General features: G+C 39.3%; 1 protein-coding gene across 1 annotated transcript in view; it reads left to right on the plus strand.

Moving 5' to 3' along the window:
• The first annotated feature begins 1,104 nt into the window (after nt 1–1,104).
• Nucleotides 1,105–18,776, plus strand: part of LOC127423248 (glycerol-3-phosphate acyltransferase 1, mitochondrial-like) — a 32,840-nt gene continuing 15,168 nt past the window's right edge. The window contains exons 1-9 of the mRNA XM_051667398.1: nt 1,105–1,236; nt 13,977–14,108; nt 15,510–15,629; nt 15,718–15,791; nt 17,244–17,357; nt 17,453–17,602; nt 17,713–17,812; nt 18,073–18,209; nt 18,372–18,471. Of these exons, the coding sequence (XP_051523358.1) occupies nt 14,010–14,108; nt 15,510–15,629; nt 15,718–15,791; nt 17,244–17,357; nt 17,453–17,602; nt 17,713–17,812; nt 18,073–18,209; nt 18,372–18,471 (894 nt within the window). The 5' untranslated portion in view covers nt 1,105–1,236; nt 13,977–14,009. The remainder of the gene's footprint in view (nt 1,237–13,976; nt 14,109–15,509; nt 15,630–15,717; nt 15,792–17,243; nt 17,358–17,452; nt 17,603–17,712; nt 17,813–18,072; nt 18,210–18,371; nt 18,472–18,776) is intronic.

Genomic DNA, 18,776 nt, shown 5'->3' on the forward strand with positions numbered 1-18,776 from the left:
TATTTACTGATGTTTCTTAAAAGGTGCACTAAGTAACTTTTGTCTTTGTGTCGTCTTGGACTTACAGTGAAAACAAGTGGCACGGATGTAGCATCATTCAAACGCAATAGTTTTCAGTTTCAGATGCCATTGTGGAAATTCACTATTCACAGTCAGCCATGATTACTTGAATCAATGAGTGAAAGTGTTAAATAACAGGATGGTTACTGAGATTAAGCGAGTAGTATTCGGCTTTTCGTGTGATTCTACCATGGCAGCCCTCATGTGCGGACCCTCTCCATGTAGAATAAAACAGTTTTATAAGGTTACTGATATGACTGGACTCTGGAGTCTTCATTCATTATCTGCATAACATAGACTGTCCACACTTCACATATTCTTTGCCACAAACTAGACTTATGCAAGCAAGTTATCTGATCAGCCTGAAATATACAATGTCACCTGAAATATACAACATGGCAAGAAATGTAAAATATGCATTGTAATAGAGAAAACAAGTTAGATATTTGTTTAATTGTTATTTAAATATTACAACCTAGATCAGTGGTTGTCCATACAACACAACACTGCCTTATGGCCTTAGAAGTCTCTGCAAAAAGACAAATTAAGCCTAAAAGTGAGTATTTGCATCCTTGGAAATTACTGTTGGTTAGTATAACATTTCTAGCATAAAATAGTGGGCAAATAGATTATGTTTCGCTACTTACGGAACATCGTACATGACAATGACACTTTTAACCTGTTTCTGAACTTGCAGTTGCATTAATTTTGCCATATTTGATTATTGGAGAGGGCTTGTCCCCCTCAGTGTATATTATGGAGTTATATATACCTGTTATAAATATTTGAGGAATATATATATATATATATATATATATATATTTGAATTTGTTGTGTGTGTGTGTGTGTGTGTGTGTGTGTGTGTGTCATTATGCACCAAATACTGTAACGATGTGGAAACAATTCTAAAAAATGCCTAAATGCCAGCATGGTCTCAACTTTACATACAGTATCTTACATGTACCTACGACCTCTTGTGGCTCTAACTAGACTAACAGCGTAAACCCAGCTTCATGACATTGTTCTATTTTCCTCTGTCTATGTAGTCAGTGGCTGGGCAAGTGCAGTGCAGCCTGTAGGTTGTGTAGTTGGCTGTCTCAAGGACAAGAGAAGGGTTACAGTACACAAAAGAGGGCTATTTCAACACTGATGGCGCATCAAAGGCATTTTCTCCAGGTAAAAGCTTCCTCTTTGCATACAACGTTTCATCTCCTGATTTCGTTCAGTTTTTATCACAATGAGGGTGGGCGCGTGGGTTAGCAAGCTAGCACGAGGGAGATTGTTTAGTCAGTGAATATACAAAAAAACTGCACTGCCCATACTGTACTGGTGAAACCACGGGACTTTCAGTCCAAGGTAAAGATAAGACGATGTATGATCTTTAATCGACCTTCAATTCCCTTCCATGCCGAAGTAAGTTAATAGTAAGTTCCGTATAAAGCACAAACATCGCCCGGCGTTGCTGTATTTAAAACACAGTTTATAGCTGAACTGCATGTGTGCTTTCAAGAAGAAATGCTCAAAAACTAAAAAGACTATTCTTGGCAGTTTGCGCGACCTCAACGTGGTTGAGTTGACAAAGGCTTGCAGTCAGACTAGCATGTAGCTTGTGGACATCCCTGCAAGCCGTAGCGCGAGCTTTGACAGCTCATTCTAAACCTCGCGTGCAGTCTCAAATAGTTCAGTTTCCGGTCAAATATCGTTTGTTGGCAGTAGGGTGATTCTCACAGAACGTGTTGAAAATGTCTTGATTATATTTGACTCCAAAATCAAAATAAAATAATTATGGCTTTTTAGTGCAATTCAGATTACGCACATTTTACCCAAAAATAAATGATCAATTTAAAATTATCATTACCGCAAAGTAAAAATAAATAAAACGTAAACTATTTATACGTCATAGTAGCTCTCAGTTTCTTGGGACTACTTTTTATTTTCTCTGCTTTTATATATATATATATAAAATCATTGAACAACAACATCTTTTACTGCAATACAGTAAAACAATGACTGTTATGGTAATGAGAAACATTATTGTAAACAGTAAGATGCGTTACAGTAATGACAGTTATTGGGGGGGGGGGTAAAATGTGCTTAACTGTCCTGAAAATGTCACAATGCAAAAAAAAACAAAATCATAATAATCCTAAATATTGCTTTCATTTCCTTTACGCAAAATATAATTTCATTTGTTTTATTGATGTTGGTGTTAAATATGACCAGAACATTTCCGTGACAAGTTTAAGGTACGTTTACACGACAACGATGTACTAAAAACTGAAACGTTTTTCCTTTGCGAAAACGACTAAAAACACTGTATTATGCATGCCAGGCCAGTAGTTGGCGATGTCACTTTGTAAAGAAACACTACGCGCCTGCGCGCATAAGCATTCTTCCACAGAGCGGTGAATACAAACAATGAAGATGGCGAAAGCATCGAGCAATTTTGTCTGGACGGACGATGAGGTTGCTTTATTACTACAATTACTTTGCTGGAGGAGCGTCAATAAACTCAAAATCTTGAGCAGCACAAACACAGTTCTGTAGTCCGCCACTGTAGTTTTGAATGTCTCGCGCGTTGTTTTTAAGTACTCGCGCGCATGCCTATAGACTGAACTCTCAAGATTATTCAATAAACTCTGCTCATTTTTACCATCACTTCGTCTCCTGCCTTCTTCTGTATTCCCCCTGCTGACTCTTGGGATGGTAGGAGAGTAAGTTAACATAAGCTATTGATGTTGACTGGTTTTGGATATCAGACAGAACTCTGATATATGGATATCTTCTGATGGAGAGAGAGGTCTTGTGTACACTGGATCTAACATGCATTTTTTATTGCCTCATGTTTTCATATTCTAAGCATATCATTGAATACTGTACATGGCATCACATCTCTGTCTATAGGCTTTGTACATAAGCGGTGGGTGAATGAATTGCAGGGTAAAGGTACATCAAATAAAATTAAGTAAATAAATAAATAACATTTAAAATACAAATAAATTTTTCCCATCTGAATCCATACATTAATTTCAAGATGGTTCAGTTGAGCACACTGATCGTGTCATTGGAGAAACTTCTCGAGTAAATCCAAGACTGTAAAATTATATACTTTCTTTGCAACAGGAACAATCTTAAAAGAAATTGATAGAATGCCTGAAGAAGGTCTTTGATCAAAACTCTAAGATATTACAGATTTTTCTCCCAATTTGGAATGCCCAATTCCCACTACATAGAAGGTCCTCGTGGTGGCGCGGTTACTCACCTCAATCCGGGTGGCAGAGGACAAGTCTCAGTTGCCTCCGCTTCTTATCACGTGGCTCGTTGTGCATGACACCGCAGAGAATCCCGGCATGTGGAGGCTCATGCTACTCTCCGCAATCCACGCTCAAATTTCCACGCACCCCATTGAGAGCGAGAACCCCTAATCGCGACCACGAGGAGGTTACCCCATGTGACTCTACCCCCCTAGCAACCGGGCCAATTTGGTTGCTTAGGAGACCTGGCTGGAGTCACTCAGCACACTCTGGATTCGAACTCGCGACTCCAGGGGTGGTAGTCAGCGTCAATACTCGCTGAGCTACCCAGGCCCCAGATATTACAGATTTAAAAGATAAACGACAGTGTGCATGCACGTTCGGATGTCTTACGCACGATTTACACATGGTCGGGAGCAGGTGTAAGTTTTGTTCATACCAACTAACGTTTTGAAATACAAAAACTTTCATGAATCCTAAAATTTACGTCAGACCGGCTTTATGAACAATTTACGCATAAATTTGTTCTGCTTGTGTTTCATGAATGAGGCCCAATGTGTTTTTGAGCTGTTGTGAACTGATTATTTTTAAAACAATGGTCGGTTGTCATAGCTTTGTGTGTGCACATACAGTATGTTTGTATTTTTTCTTTTTTGTAGTTCAGATAAGCAGATTGCAAGACTGATTAACCCACTGGCCTGCATTGCTGGCGGATTTACTCATCAGATTCGATTATGCGTAAAATCTAGTGGCAGCTACTTTGACTGGCTTATAGCATTATTGACATGAAGTCAGACCTTTGGCAAGGGGGGGGGGCATTAGAGGGTAGTGCCAAATTTAGTATCCACATTGGGACATCCACAACAAAATAAGGTACTTCAGATGTTGAAAAAAGTTATACAGATAATAATATAAAAAATAAGGTCGCACACAAGTGATCATCAATCATTTGATTACAGCTTATTTTTCAGTTTAATCCAATTCAAAGTACTTACATACCCATGACTTGTTTCCAGCTATCTGTGCTATCTGCGGTTTTCTTGGCTACAACTTCCACAGTTGTAATGAAAAATTCTGTTACAGTTAACTGGGATAAATGTTAGAAAGGTTGTTGACGTGTAGATGTGTAAAGTCTTATAACTGATGCTGGAGCTGAGCAGGTGTTTCTCTTTCCCTCATTAGTGCTGTTCAGAATGTCTGCATTGTCAAGATGTTTCACATGATGGTTGAACTGTTCCATGGTACTTTAAAATAGCAAATTCTCATGTAAAATTCAAATGTGTTACATGCGCAACGATATCGATGGAAGCCCGAATTAATCGCGCATGTGAGTCACTCTATGTTTGTCATGAGAGCTCGCATTTTAAGGAGCGTCCGGTTGATGCACACGCACTGATCCTGTCACTGGAGCTCGGGTTTCGCGGGAAGCCCGGTTGACGCGCGTGCACTGATCCTGTCACTGGAGTTCGCGTTTCACGGGAAGCACGGTTGATGCGTGTGCACGGATAGCAGAGTGCAATTTGTCTTCACAGACCCTGCGCACATCCTTGTCCCACATGAATAGCAAATTTCGTGCTCATAAAGTGAAATGAATGTAATTTGTAATTTATCCCCTTTTCTCCCCAATTTGGAATGCCCAGTTCCCACTACTTTAGTAGGTCCTCGTGGTGGCGTGGTTACTCACCTCAATCCAGGTGGCGGAGGACAAGTCTCAGTTGCCTCCGCTTCTGATACCATCAATCTGTGCATCTTATCACGTGGCTCGTTGTGCATGACACCATGGAGACTCGCAGCATGTGGAGGCTCATGCTACTCTTCACGATCCATGCACAACTTACCACGCGCCCCATTGAGAGCGAGAACCACTAGTCACCACCACGAGGAGGTTACCCCATGTGACTCTACCCTCCATAGCAACTGGGCCAATTTGGTTGCTTAGGAGACCTGGCTGGAGTCACTCAGCACACCCTGGATTCGAACTCGCGACTCCAGGGGTGGTAGTCAGTGTCAATACTCGCTGAGCTACCAGGCCCCACTGACATGAGAGGATTAAAATAAAGGTGCATCTTAAAAAAAAGAAATGTCTATATCGATATTTACGCATTGTATCGATAGCATTGGATCAATGCATCGATCCAGATTGATGGATCGTTACACCCCTATTAGTTAGTGTTATTATTTGTTGTGGTATTAAACCTGGTTTTGAGAATCGTCAAATTTCACAACCGACTACTGAAATTTTGGTATTATGATAATGTATAGCTATAGCCTTTATTGTACATGGTAGATCTTGCTGCAATAACATGATGAAAAAGTAGATCTCATTCCATAGAAGTGTGAGCACCCCTGCTGTAAATGATGGTGATGGAGGCTTTTCTTTATTTTTACTACCATACGTATAACCAATTTACTTGTCCAGAGGACAAGCACATGACAATGCTTAATGTCGAGCCCTGGCTCAAATGTATGCCCTAGTCAATTTTGTGCTTTGACCATTTGTGAACTGCATTAAACTCCGTCTCGTTTATGCTTTGTGGGTGTGAATTTATTGCCGTGTCTTCACCATTCATGTCTATACAACCAATGTGTTTATGATTAAATTACTACAAGAGCACAAAGTTCTTCATAGATCTAACCTCATAATTTTGCTTTCAAAGTGCACCAGTTTGATGCATTTAACTTTAAAATGTACAACATTTTCTTCCAGGGGAGCATGCCCCCGGATCCCCCCTAGAGGGTCCGAGGTCCACCCACCACAGTCTCACAAAATCCTGTGGGAAACACTGTGACCCATTGTATGATAACGATATTCGCAAAAAAAATCTTAGTCCCTATCTCTGCTCATGATGCAAGAGAGTCGAGAATAACATCCCAAAGCCTTAGTGTATTCTGCTAATAAATGGACTAAACGGTCCCACTGTGTGCTCTTTAATGCCCTTGTGAGCTGCTGATGGGGTGTTTTGAAGTAGTGCAGTCACAGAGGTAACAAGAAGAACCCATAATAATACTGCACTACTGTAAATTCTGTTGACAGCTTAGGAAGTGAAATTCAGCACCTTTGGTGGCACAGAGATCGTGTCTCATTTTTTGATTAATGTGCTTCCTTTTTCTCACCTTCTGTTTGTATGACTATTTATGACAACTAAATGTTTATCAGAAAGATAAATAGATATACAGTAGCCTGTATTATTGCACAGCTCTCTGGAATGATTCTGATTGGTCAATTGCATCATTCATTGGTCAAATATTTTTGTATAATGACTACTGAACTGTATATGACCAACCAATCTCTGTTGGAAAAAGACATGTATTACATTTAAATAATCACTAGGACCAATTCATTTATACTAGATTCCACCGTATAGGCCATTCAAGACTTGCACATACATTTTTATTATTCAATTATCAAGATCCCCATATGTGCCTCATGCCAGAGCTAACTGTCTGTGCAACATATTTGATTTGACTGTGGTATTTCTGGTCCTTTGAGAAAATTGTTTTATTCTGATGACGACCGTCAAAAGGTTTTTAACAAAGTTAGTACACCTAAATGCCACTTTAAATGCAGCTTCTGCAGTGCACTTATAAAATAAATCCCGATGATACAAGACCTGATTACTCTGCCAGTTTATTTTGAGATAATACCTTTTTATTTTTAGAAATGTTTGATTTTGTTTTTAGCTCAACTATTGCCAAAATAGAGCCTTGGAGAGTGGTGCTTCTTGCTACACTTGAACTGAACTGAATGTCTTTTTTTTTTTTTTTTTTTAAAGGGTACATGCTGCACTCGTAAGTTGGCAGGATCTTGTTTTTCACAGCTTGTCTTCCATAAATATATCACTTTGCAAGAGTGAAAGCACAGTTCAGTTTTGCTTTGACTACCACCCCTCCAGTTTACCTCTCTCTAGTTTTGGTCCTAGACACCTGCTAGATGTGGATTGTATGCTTCATAAGCCCCCCTCTTAGCCTATATTTAGAGTGAGTTTTAGTGCTAACAATAGGTTATCGCCCTATAACATGACACCAGAGAGTGGGTGATCTCATCTACAGGTCAACAAATCAGCGAATAAGAACCGGGAGATTATGTAGCCGCAGGTCACCCAGGACATTATGAGATATGCCGAGGTAAGAGAAGTGGCTCATACTCACGTGTGCTGTTTTGGCAACCGTGAGGTGGTTAAAGTTGAGAAGGTCATGACTCATGTGCTTTGAGTTTTGTCCAGGCCTAACAGCTTTCTTTACTATAAAGCAGCAGAGATCAAGAATGTCGACTGAGCTACTATGACTAGGCGCACACAGAATCTGCGCCGGAAGAAACCTCCCTCCCACCCCTTGTGTGTTTATTAAATATTTTTAGCTAATTTCATTATACTTACAGCTTCCAACAATCTTCATTTAGCACATTTTACCATGTTTAAATCCATTTTGCAGAATTCAGCAGATATTTCCCCAAAATCAGGGCAGAAATTTTGGAAATAGAAAATTCCATCTGCAGTGGAAAAAAAACAACATTTTCTTAAACAGTGTTTTTCTCTTATTTTCCAGTACAAATATCTAAACATTCATAAAATGAGATCATTTTATTTGAGAAGCAAAATTGCATAAGATACTACAACATTCAGATATTCAGATAATATATCCTGAATATACACTGGCAGACAAAAGTTTGGAATAATTTACTGATTTTGCTCTTATGGAAAGAAATTGGTACTTTTATTCACCAAAGTGTCATACGAGCCAAAGTGTATATTCAGGACATTAAAGAGCACCTATTATGGTTTTTCAAATATTACCTTTCATGTAGTGTGTTTTATAGCTGTTTGTGAATGTAGAAAATTCTGCAAAGTTTCAAAAATCAAAGTGCACGACAAATGGATTTTCTGAACCGATTCTGAACACCTGAAACAAGTCGTTAGTAATTCCAGACTTACTTCCTGTACTAACCTACATAATTTGGTAACAAAAAACCCGCCTCTGGTCTTCATTGGCTGCTCGTGAACAGCTTGGACCCGCCCTCAAACACTACAGTAAGTGGTAGACCAATCAAAACAAACTGTGACATCTGACCAATCAGAGCAGTGTAGGCTCTCTGAAAGGAGGAGTTTAGAATGAAGACTTTAGAAGGATCATTGAACGAGTTGTTTTTGACATTGGGCAAAAAAAAGTGTTTTTTGACCTTGGATGCATGTAAATCTATTGTATGAGACCTTAAAAACAAAATTAGGCACGTTTAAAAACCATAATAGGTGCTTTTTAATAACAAGAAAAATTACTATTACAATTTGAATAAAATGTTCAGAACGTCTTAAACTATCCCCACGTGCAGCAATGACAGCTTTGCAGATCCTTGGCATTCTAGCTGTCAGTTTGTCCAGATATTCAGGTGACATTTCACTCCACGCTTCCTGTAGCACTTGCCATAGATGTGACTGTCTTGTCGAGCACTTCTCACGCACCTTACAGTCTAGCTGATCCCACAAAAGCTCAATGGGGTTAAGATCCATAACACTCTTTTCCAATTATCTGTTGTCCCACTCTAACTTTTTCTTTTTGTTTTTCTGTTTCATAAGTGGCTTTTTCTTTGCAGTTCTTCCCATAAGACCTGCACCCCTGAGTCTTCTCTTAACTGTTGTACATGAAACTGGTGTTGAGCAGGTAGAATTCAATGAAGCTGTCAGCTGAGGACAATTGAGGTGTCTATTTCTCAAACTAGAGACTCTGATGTACTTATCCTCTTGTTTAGTTGTACATCTGGGCTTCCACATCTCTTTCTGTCCTTGTTAGAGCCAGTTGTCCTTTGTCTTTGAATACTGTAGTGTACACCTTTGTATGAAATCTTCAGTTTTTTGGCAATTTCAAGCATTGTATAGCCTTCATTCCTCAAAACAATGATTGACTGACGAGTTTCTAGAGAAAGCTGTTTCCTTTTTTGCCATTTTTCAGAATCATCATTCAAAAAGTGTTTCATTTTGATAGCTTATATTTTAAAAAAATTGCACTGTACATATTAGAATCAGTAAAAACATCAGACTGATCAAATAGCCATGTGTCATACACTGATCAGCCACAATATTAAAACCACTGACAGGTGAAGTGAATAACATTTATCATCTCATTACAATGGCACCTGTCAAGGGGTGGGATATATTAAGCAGAAAGTGAACTGTCAGTTCTTGAATTTCATTTGTTGTAAGCAGGAAAAATGGGCAAGCGTAAGGATCTGTGCGACTTTGACACAGGCCAAATTGTGATGGCTAGATGACTGGGTCAGAGCATCTCCAAAATGGCAGGTCTTGTGGGGTGTTCCTGGTATGCAGTGGTTAGTACCTACCAAAAGTGGTCCAAAGAAGGACAACCTGTGAACCAGCGACAGGGTCATGGGCGCCCAGGGCTCATTGATGCGCATGGGGAGTGAAGGCTAGCCCATTTGGTCCAATCCCACAGAAGAGTTACTGTAGCACAAATTGCTGAAAAACGTAATGCTGGCCATGATAGAAAGGTGTCAGAACACACATGTGCATGGTGCTGCGTAGCCGCAGACCGGTCAGAGTGCCCACCGCCTAAAGCACTTACAATGGACACGTGAGCGTCAGAACTGGACCATGGAGCAGTGGAAGAAGGTGGCCTGGTCTGATGAATCACGTTTTCTTTTAGATCATGTGGACGGCTGGGTGCATGTGCGTCGTTTACCTGGGGAAGAGATGGTAGCAGGATACACCATGGGAAGAATGCAGGCCGGCGGAGGCAGTGTGATGCTCTGGGCAATGTTCTGCTGTGAAACCTTTGGGCCAGGCATTCATGTGGATGTTACTTTGACATGTACCATCTACCTAAAGATTGCTGCGGACCACGTACACCCCTTCATGGCAACGGTATTCCCTGATGGCAGTATACTCTTTCAGCAGGACAGTGTGCCCTGCCACACTGCAAAAATTTTTCAGGAATGGTTTGAGGAACATGACAAAGAGTTCAAGATTTTGACTTTGCCTCCAAATTCCCCAGATCTCAATCTGATTGAGCCTCTATGGGATGTGCTGGACTTGTTGCTGGACCAATCTATGGAGGCCCCACCTCACAACTAACAGGACTTTAAGGATCTGCTGCTAACGTCTTGGTGCCAGATACCATAGGATACCTTCAGAGGTCTTGTGGAGCCCATGCCTCCACGGGTCAGAGCTGTTTTGGCGGCACGTTGGGGACCTATTAGGCAGGTGGTTTTAATGTTGTGGCTGATCGGTGTATGTTGTTGGAAAGCTCTCAAAGAGTAGAATACAACCAGCCTGTTTGTTTTACTCAAAGACAAAAATATAGCAAATAATAGCAAAGTATATGGCTGTGTTTACACTGTCACAAAAAATCGGATTTTTTTACTCACATCTGACACAGATCAGATATTGTTGCACTGACAGAAAAATCTGCGTGAGATTGGATTATTTTGCATCCAATCTTAGCCACTTCCAAATGTGGTTTTAAATTAGATACATATCTGATATCTAGACATCTGACCTATGTCCAAACCCGTATATACAATTACCCTTGGCTTTCCTTAATGGGGTGTCCTTATGAAGCAGACGTGCCTGTAGGCGCTCATGCAAAAACTCAAATCTTTTCTTGTTGGGGGCCTGAGTAACTCAGCGAGTATTGACGCTGACTACCACCCCTGGAGTCACGAGTTCGAATCCAGGGTGTGCTGAGTGACTCCAGCAAGGTCTCCTAAACAACTAAATTGGCCCGGTTGCTAGGGAGGGTAGAGTCACACGGGGTAACCTCCTCGTGGTCACGATTAATGGTTCTCGCTCTCAATGGGGTGCTTGGTAAGTTGTGCGTGGATCGCGGAGAGTAGCATGAGCCTCCACATGCTGGGAGTCTCTGCAGTGTCATGCACAACGAACCACGTGATAAGATGCGCGGATTGACTGTCTCAGAAGCGGAGGCAACTGAGACTTGTCCTCTGCCACCCAGAAGACCTACTAATTTGTGGGAATTGGGGAGAAAGGGGGATTAAAAAAAAAAATCTTCTCTTGTTGAGGTGGAAATTTTGTACCCACTCTTTGTTGTCAAACGTGTGGACCTGGTCCCACCACTCCTGACTTCTAGCCCTATTCGAACTGGATTAGTTTTACATTGGGACGTGAGGTAATGTAATAATTACCTGAGTTCTCAGTTATTTTAATCCTGTGTGAATCAGTCATGTCAGTAATTTTCCAGGACACTTTCCGCGGCAGTAAAAATTGCAGCGTGTTTTACCTACCATAATACGGCCAGTAATATTAATCCAGTGCGAACTGACTTGTTAATAAAAAGCCCGTAAATCTACATTTTCCATTACTTGAGCCCTTTAAATATTAAATATTTACCCATGTAAAAGAGAAATGAGCAGTTTTGTTTGTCACCAGTTCTATTCAATCGATTTCTTCTAATAATCACAGATACAGTATATGCTGATGTTTAATAGTTCCTGCATAATTAATCAGCACAGTATACATTTTCTAATAGGTTAGTTATTCATGACAGTAGTGTGTAAATGCTGTAAACACAGCAATCCCTGTGATTTTTTTTACTGACATCGCTTATCCCGTGCGAATTGACGGTAAATATTACAGACGTCCGCAGTAATAATGACTTTACAGACATATGTCCGGAAAACGAATCCCGTCCAAATAGCGCTTTAGCCAAACTTCTCGTCTGATCGATGTTGAAATCATTAAAGCTGTGCTTACCATGGCAGCAGTAAAAAGTGTGCTTTCGCCTTTTTTGCTTAATTAATTGCAGTCGCATGCAATTTTGCCTGCTTTTGAAAATATGATAGCACAAGGCCATTCAAAACCCAAGGGTGAACCGTGGCGATCAGCAATGGAATTGGACCTGTGCATTAAGCCTTGCAGTATAAACGCAGCCTATGTCTTTGACAATTATGCTGGTGTTGCTTAAATGCTGCGTTTTCACGTATAACTTCACGAAAAATAAATGCAACATAAAATATCACATAACATTACTTAGAGGTGATTATCTTTCAAACGAGCCCACACACAAGGTAATCGGATGCATAGATCATTACATAATCCACACGAAGCACAACGTTAAATATGGCCACCAGGAGATGGCGCATGTAAATGACACTGACTCAGTGATGCAGACTCATTGAGTCAAATGGCACTCATTCTGTGAAATCTCATTACTAAAATCATGTCTCCATGCTATGCATACATTTAGTCATTGTTGTGTTTGCATGTGTGATCAGTTCTTATGTACAATTATTATGTTTTATTTGTTTGGAGAGGATTTTGGACACATGGAGACATTTTTGGACACTATGATAAATTATTTTTGTAATGCTATAACTTTGGGTTGCTGCTTTGTAACTGCTTTGTCATATCAAACCAAATTTGTTCTCAGATACATTTGACATGACCGGGAACAAAACAAAAGCAGTTTTCGGAGCCACCTTATTTACACGCACAGATATGTAATGTCAAAAATGAAAATAAGAAAATAAATAAATTTTTGGCAAATTTTTTTTCCAGCAGTTTCTTTGCTGTGAGTCTCAGAATGCATAATCTATATCATTAAAACATTTGTTTTCTTTACAGTGATACCAAACACTTGACCATTCTTGTTTTGTTTTTTGTCGAGTTATAAGCCTTTAATTTTGGGTATGCCATTGAAACAGGAAATCTTTTAAAACACTTTCAGAGCTTGAAGGGTTAAGCAATATTAAGATATCTTTACATTTCTGGAGTTCTAAAAAAGCAAAAAAATTTTTTTTAATAATTCCCCCCAATGTTTGGAAACACCATTGGCCTATATTGTAACAACGGGTGCCAAAGTCAATTGATTTTAGAAATAGATCTAAATATCTCTCTGTAAAAATAAAATAATGGCGCTGCCACCTTTTTAAGGTTTTTTTTTTTAACCTGTAGTTTTCTCAAAGTCATTTTGTCACCTTTTAAAAAATAATGGATAACTCTGTAAATATTGATTCATGGCTTTTAATATTTTGGCTTTCGAAATCATTTATGTTTATCTTCAGAAAATGTATTAACAAAATCTAAATTGTCAGCTATAGGTTTCTGAAATTTGCTTGATTTGACATGGAATAGCATAAGTGAGGTTTGAAATGAGGAAGAAAAAAAAAATATTGTCAATGGAAAATCTTACAAAATGTTGCTTCTCAAGAACATTTATCTTGTTTGAAAGGTATTTACATATTTCTACAGGAAAACAAGATTTTTTCACAGTGTGGCCCTGGCTCTGACTCACTGTGATGTACAGTATGTTTCCCAACATGCCTGACTACACGTATTCAATCAAGCTCTGCTTGTTTGTTGCCGTTCTTCTTGACTTTTTTCTGTCTGAAATGTGATCACCTGAAACCACCTCAACAGGTCTGATGTGAACAGTCTTAGTTCTTTTTCTGGTGCGGTGATTGGGTGTTACACATCACCCGACATTCCTTTTATTCAGCAGCAGTTTAGTTGGAGGGACTTTGCAGAATAGAAAGCACAATGGTCTTGTGTTCGGGCTTTCTGTGGAATATTTTGCTGGCTACAGTGATCTATTGTGAAAAGCTGTAATCAGAACCCTGCCCCAATGCTTTGACATACAGCACAGAGGGTGGCAATGGACTGCCTCTAATTTAGTTTTTTTCTCTCTGTCCCACAGTTTGGTTGTTTATGTTTGGTTTGACGAGAGGAGATGGATGTCCAAATGGTGCTGGGGGGGCCGGATACTGTTCTTCTGGCCAATAATCCTGACGCAGGAAGTGGCTGTCTGAAGCATCCCTGTGAGGAGCAGGTAAGCATAGAGAACACTAAAGCATATCATTAAAGGTGAAGAGTAATTTCTGCACTGCTAGTGTCACCAAACAGAATTGCAAAAATAACTGTTTTTTAAAATGTTTCCCCAAATTCTATTATACAGCATTTGTGGAGCCATTGTTGCCAGTTCAGCTGGTCAAGATGCTTAAACAGAGCAATGTGTTTGTAACCACAGTATTTACACTTTTCTGGGAACCTACGGATGTCTTACTTGTAGTTGTTTATTCACATCAAGCTGGGATAGGACAAAGTATTTTGACATTGAAAGAATTACACACTTCACCTTCAGTGTCTGTTATTCACTTTGTCTGATATCATCTACTACTAGGAATGTCATAAAATATCGATATATCGATTACTGACCGGCACATTATTTTATCGATATATTTTTGAGGCATCGATATATTAAAATTAGCCGACATTTAAATTAGAAGCCCAATTTGTGTGCTTTCCCTTTCACACAGTCGGCCATCTGTTTAAAGGGATAATTCACCCAAAAATGAAAATTCTCTCATTATTTTCTCACTCTCATGTCATCCCAGATGTATATGTCTTCCTTTCATCAGCAGAACACATTTGAAGAAAAATAGAAAAATATCTCTGCTCAGTAGGTCCTTATAATGGAAGTGGATGGTAACACGATTTTTGATATTCCAAAAATCACAGACAGTCAGCATTAACGTCATCCATACGACTCCAGCGGTTAAATGAATGTCTTATAAAGCTAAACGCTCGCTTTTGGTGCAAAAAAGATCAATGTTTATGTACTATTTAACTATAAATAATCGCTTCCGTTAAGCATCATTATGCGCATTCACGAGAGGGCTGAGGTCACGCGGTCTCTCGTGCGACGTATTGCCGTTGGCATGTTCACGCGAGAAGTGACACATGCGCGACACACCCGGAAGAGCAGCGCTGTTTGCAACTGAGTTGGAGGAACGCTTTACAGACTGAATGCTGTAAACAAATTGAAGCAAATTTAAACAAAGATGTCAGAAGATTTTGATTTAAGAGGAGAAGAGGAGATACAAGTTTTGTATCTTGTATCTTGTATCGAAATGTCATTCATTCACAGCCCTAGTTTTAATAAAAAATGGATTTTAAAAACCTTAATTTTAAAAAGGTTTTTAATGACTACACATTTTTTTACATTTTAACGGAAGCTGGTATGGTGTTCAATCACAAACAAACAATCCTTTTAATCTGAGGACATTGTCCAACCTGGTTTAGAAGTTGACTGATGCATTCGCAGTGGTTTTCCAATTGACTTTGAGGTGTGGAAAAAAGCAACTAGTACTTACTACTTAATCACTAAAAATCATAATAATAGCCTGCAGTGGTGATCTTTTGTACTACATACGGTGCTTATGTCTTGCAGGAAAGAAGCTCCAGCCCATCTGTCTTTCGTTCTGTGACCACCACATGGAAGGAGGGTCTATTAAATCGAAAGAGACCATTTGTTGGAAGGTGCTGTCACTCTTGCACACCCCAGAGTCAGGTTAGTTGGTTAAAGATGTGCTACTGAATGTGCATGTGTTTCTGAAGAATCATCCGTTTTTTGACTGATTTACTGAAATGTGTTGCAGGAAAGGCTCTTCAATACCAGCATCCCCTCACTAGGGCTCCGTAATGTGATTTACATCAATGAAACGCACACAAGGTAAACATCAATGTTTGCTGGACTCAGGCCTGGTCCATTAGACTACTTAAGCTCACTCGTGTTGCTTAGGTACCTGCTTTTTAGAATTTCATTTTATAGTATTAAAATCCATCAACCTCTTTTGTTTTCTGATACATCATTAATACCATAGTTGGTCAGCCCACCCTGTGTTTACCTACAGGAGTCAAATGGAAGGTTGCAGGTTTCTGAGAGGAGTGGATAGTCAGGAACTGAATTATTTACACTTTTTGTCAAGGGATTGTATGTGCCTAGATCAGATAACAAGGACCAAAATGGTCTGAGCTTGTACTGCCAATCACAAGAGGAAGTGGAGAGGGTGTAAAAAGGCAGGAATAAATTCTATCAGAGGTTAGTGAGATTAATTACATCGAGTTTGATGTAGGGATGTTTTAATAAAGCTTTGTGTTCCAATAGCATATTTGTTTTTACTGTGGTATGGAAATTGGTATTGAAAATCGTGAAATTTCTCATAAAGGTATTTGTATCGACTACTGTAATTTTGATATCATGACAACCCTAGTATGATGAAATAGGCTGTTACATTACAGCCACTTATGGATTTGTATGTATTTGGTAGAGCTGTCAAAAGTATTGTGTTTATGCATGCAATTAATTATAGTTTAACGCGTTCATTTTTCAAATCGTGATTAATGCATTTACTGTTAATGCAGCATAAACCAGCATAAAAACAGGTTGGAAGGGCGAAACTTTTGCGATGTGTCCACCCGGAGTCATTACACTGATGCTTACACAGTAGTGATTCAGTGTAAGTGATAAAGTGATGGGGAAGGGAGCTCTACAAAACAAGCCTAGATGGAACTTGTGACAGAAATTAAGTATTTTTAAGGCCGATTTTAATTACCAAAGAAGCACGCCAAGTCTTAACTATCACCAAAATGCAGAATGAGACATTTTTGTCTACAAGCACTTTTCCTGTGAAATTCAAAGTGATGCTTGATGCTGGCATTCGCCCTGACGGGAATCATGAACGTGGCTTCACGACTGATGTAACTAAGCAGATAGCCACAGTCTGCTGGCTGATTAATATAGTGGAGTGTGAGAGTTTAAGAGATTTAATGCCCATTGCAATAAAAATGCAACCTATGTGGGGACTAGTTCTTTCTATTAGTCAAACTCCAACTAAGACTTTGCGGAAGGCTTTGTTTGGAAAATGTTAATAAAGCATTATATTGTAACATATTGATTTGTTTTCTTTCCTAGGAAGGAAATAAATGCACTTTGACAGAAAAATCAGTATATTTAGAGTCAAATTTCAGTACTTTCAAAATCTGCGATTAACTACAAAATATTATGCAATTCATCGCGATTGAAAATGTAATCGACTGATAGCACTAGTATTCGTGTATATGAATTAGTCTTTAATTGGTTGCTCTTCTGCATACACAGTAACTATTGTGTGTTTGTGTGCAGACACAGAGGTTGGCTAGCACGGAGACTGAGTTATGTTCTTTTTGTCTTGGAGAGAGATGTCCAGAAGGACATGTTTGCTCGAAACGTGGTGGAGAACGTGCTCAACAACAGCAGGTACCAACAGACCATAAGTGGTTGAAAAAAGACTGTATATCAGCAATAGGAAAGCAACACAGCACTCAGATTGAATGTGAGTATTATTGCTCTAGGGTGGAAAGCGCTATTGTGGACGTAGCAGCGGAGGGTGGTAATGTAGATGCAGAGTCTGAAGTTGATCCCAAAGCTGCCAGTAAAGTAAGACGGAAGGCCAGAGGATTCCTACAAGAAATGGTGGCCAATATCTCACCTGCCTTTATCAGGTACAGCTTTCACTTACTACAGGAAACCACATGATTCTTATAAATTAATATTTTTGGGTTGCTGTTAGAAATAAACCTTCTTAGGAACCTCTCTTCTGTTTTTAATTTAGATTAACAGGATGGGTGTTGTTGAAACTATTTAATGGCTTCTTCTGGAGCATTCAGATTCATAAAGGTCAGCTGGAGATGGTGAAAAAAGCAGCATCTGAGGTCAGACATTTTTTATTATTACTATTTATTTACTATTTCTTATCTGGAGTACCACTCATAGCAACTACCAAAATAGTCACAGATGGATAAAACCATCAGACAACACAGTTAGGTTGTTAAAGTTTGTTAATGAACTGTACTTTTAATTGTGGCTTAGCTCATTATAGTCCTTAATATTCTTTTTTTAAATGGTGAGTGGACTTCAGAATTATGTTTAAAGTATAGTCAACATCTCACTCTGTGTCTTCTCTGTGCTTTAGTACAATGCTCCTCTGGTCTTCCTTCCTGTTCACAAGTCCCACATAGACTACCTGCTCATCACTTTCATCCTCTTCTGTCACAACATCAAAGCACCTCATATCGCCGCCGGCAACAACCTCAACATCCCCATCTTAAGGTACAAAGTCCAGGCCGTTTATACAGGGAATGTAATTCAGCATGTGATTCTGTTTAAACTACATAATGTGATTCTTAAGACTGTCTATTGTTGAAATACCGATACACGAATATGACATAGGTTTATTTGCTTTGTATGTAATGCTCTTCCTTGCTCTCTCAGCACACTGATTTGCAAACTGGGGGGATTCTTCATTCGGCGTAAACTGGATGAGACCTCGGACGGAAAAAAGGATTTGTTATACAGATCGCTGTTACATGCAGTAAGTTCACAAAAAATTGTTAGTGTTTATGACAAAGTAGAAGTTTGGAAATGCACCTTTGAATTTCTACCTGGGTCTTGTGAACTAGTAGAGAAAACAATGGCCCTTTGAAAACTACCTCTATGAAGTCTTTATATACAGAACATTCCCTATGTTTCAGAGAAGATGCAATGGCATCTATGGTTAAAGGAGTCATCTATTTGTGGATCTGTGTGGTATTTTATTTGTATAGAGAATAATTGATGTAGGATATTATCTTGTGAGAGATGGGGAAAGGGAGCTGCTGTAATGCAGTCTGCTGTAGT

This window comes from Myxocyprinus asiaticus, chromosome 32 (genome assembly GCF_019703515.2).
Source record: "Myxocyprinus asiaticus isolate MX2 ecotype Aquarium Trade chromosome 32, UBuf_Myxa_2, whole genome shotgun sequence".
Taxonomy (NCBI): domain Eukaryota; kingdom Metazoa; phylum Chordata; class Actinopteri; order Cypriniformes; family Catostomidae; genus Myxocyprinus; species Myxocyprinus asiaticus.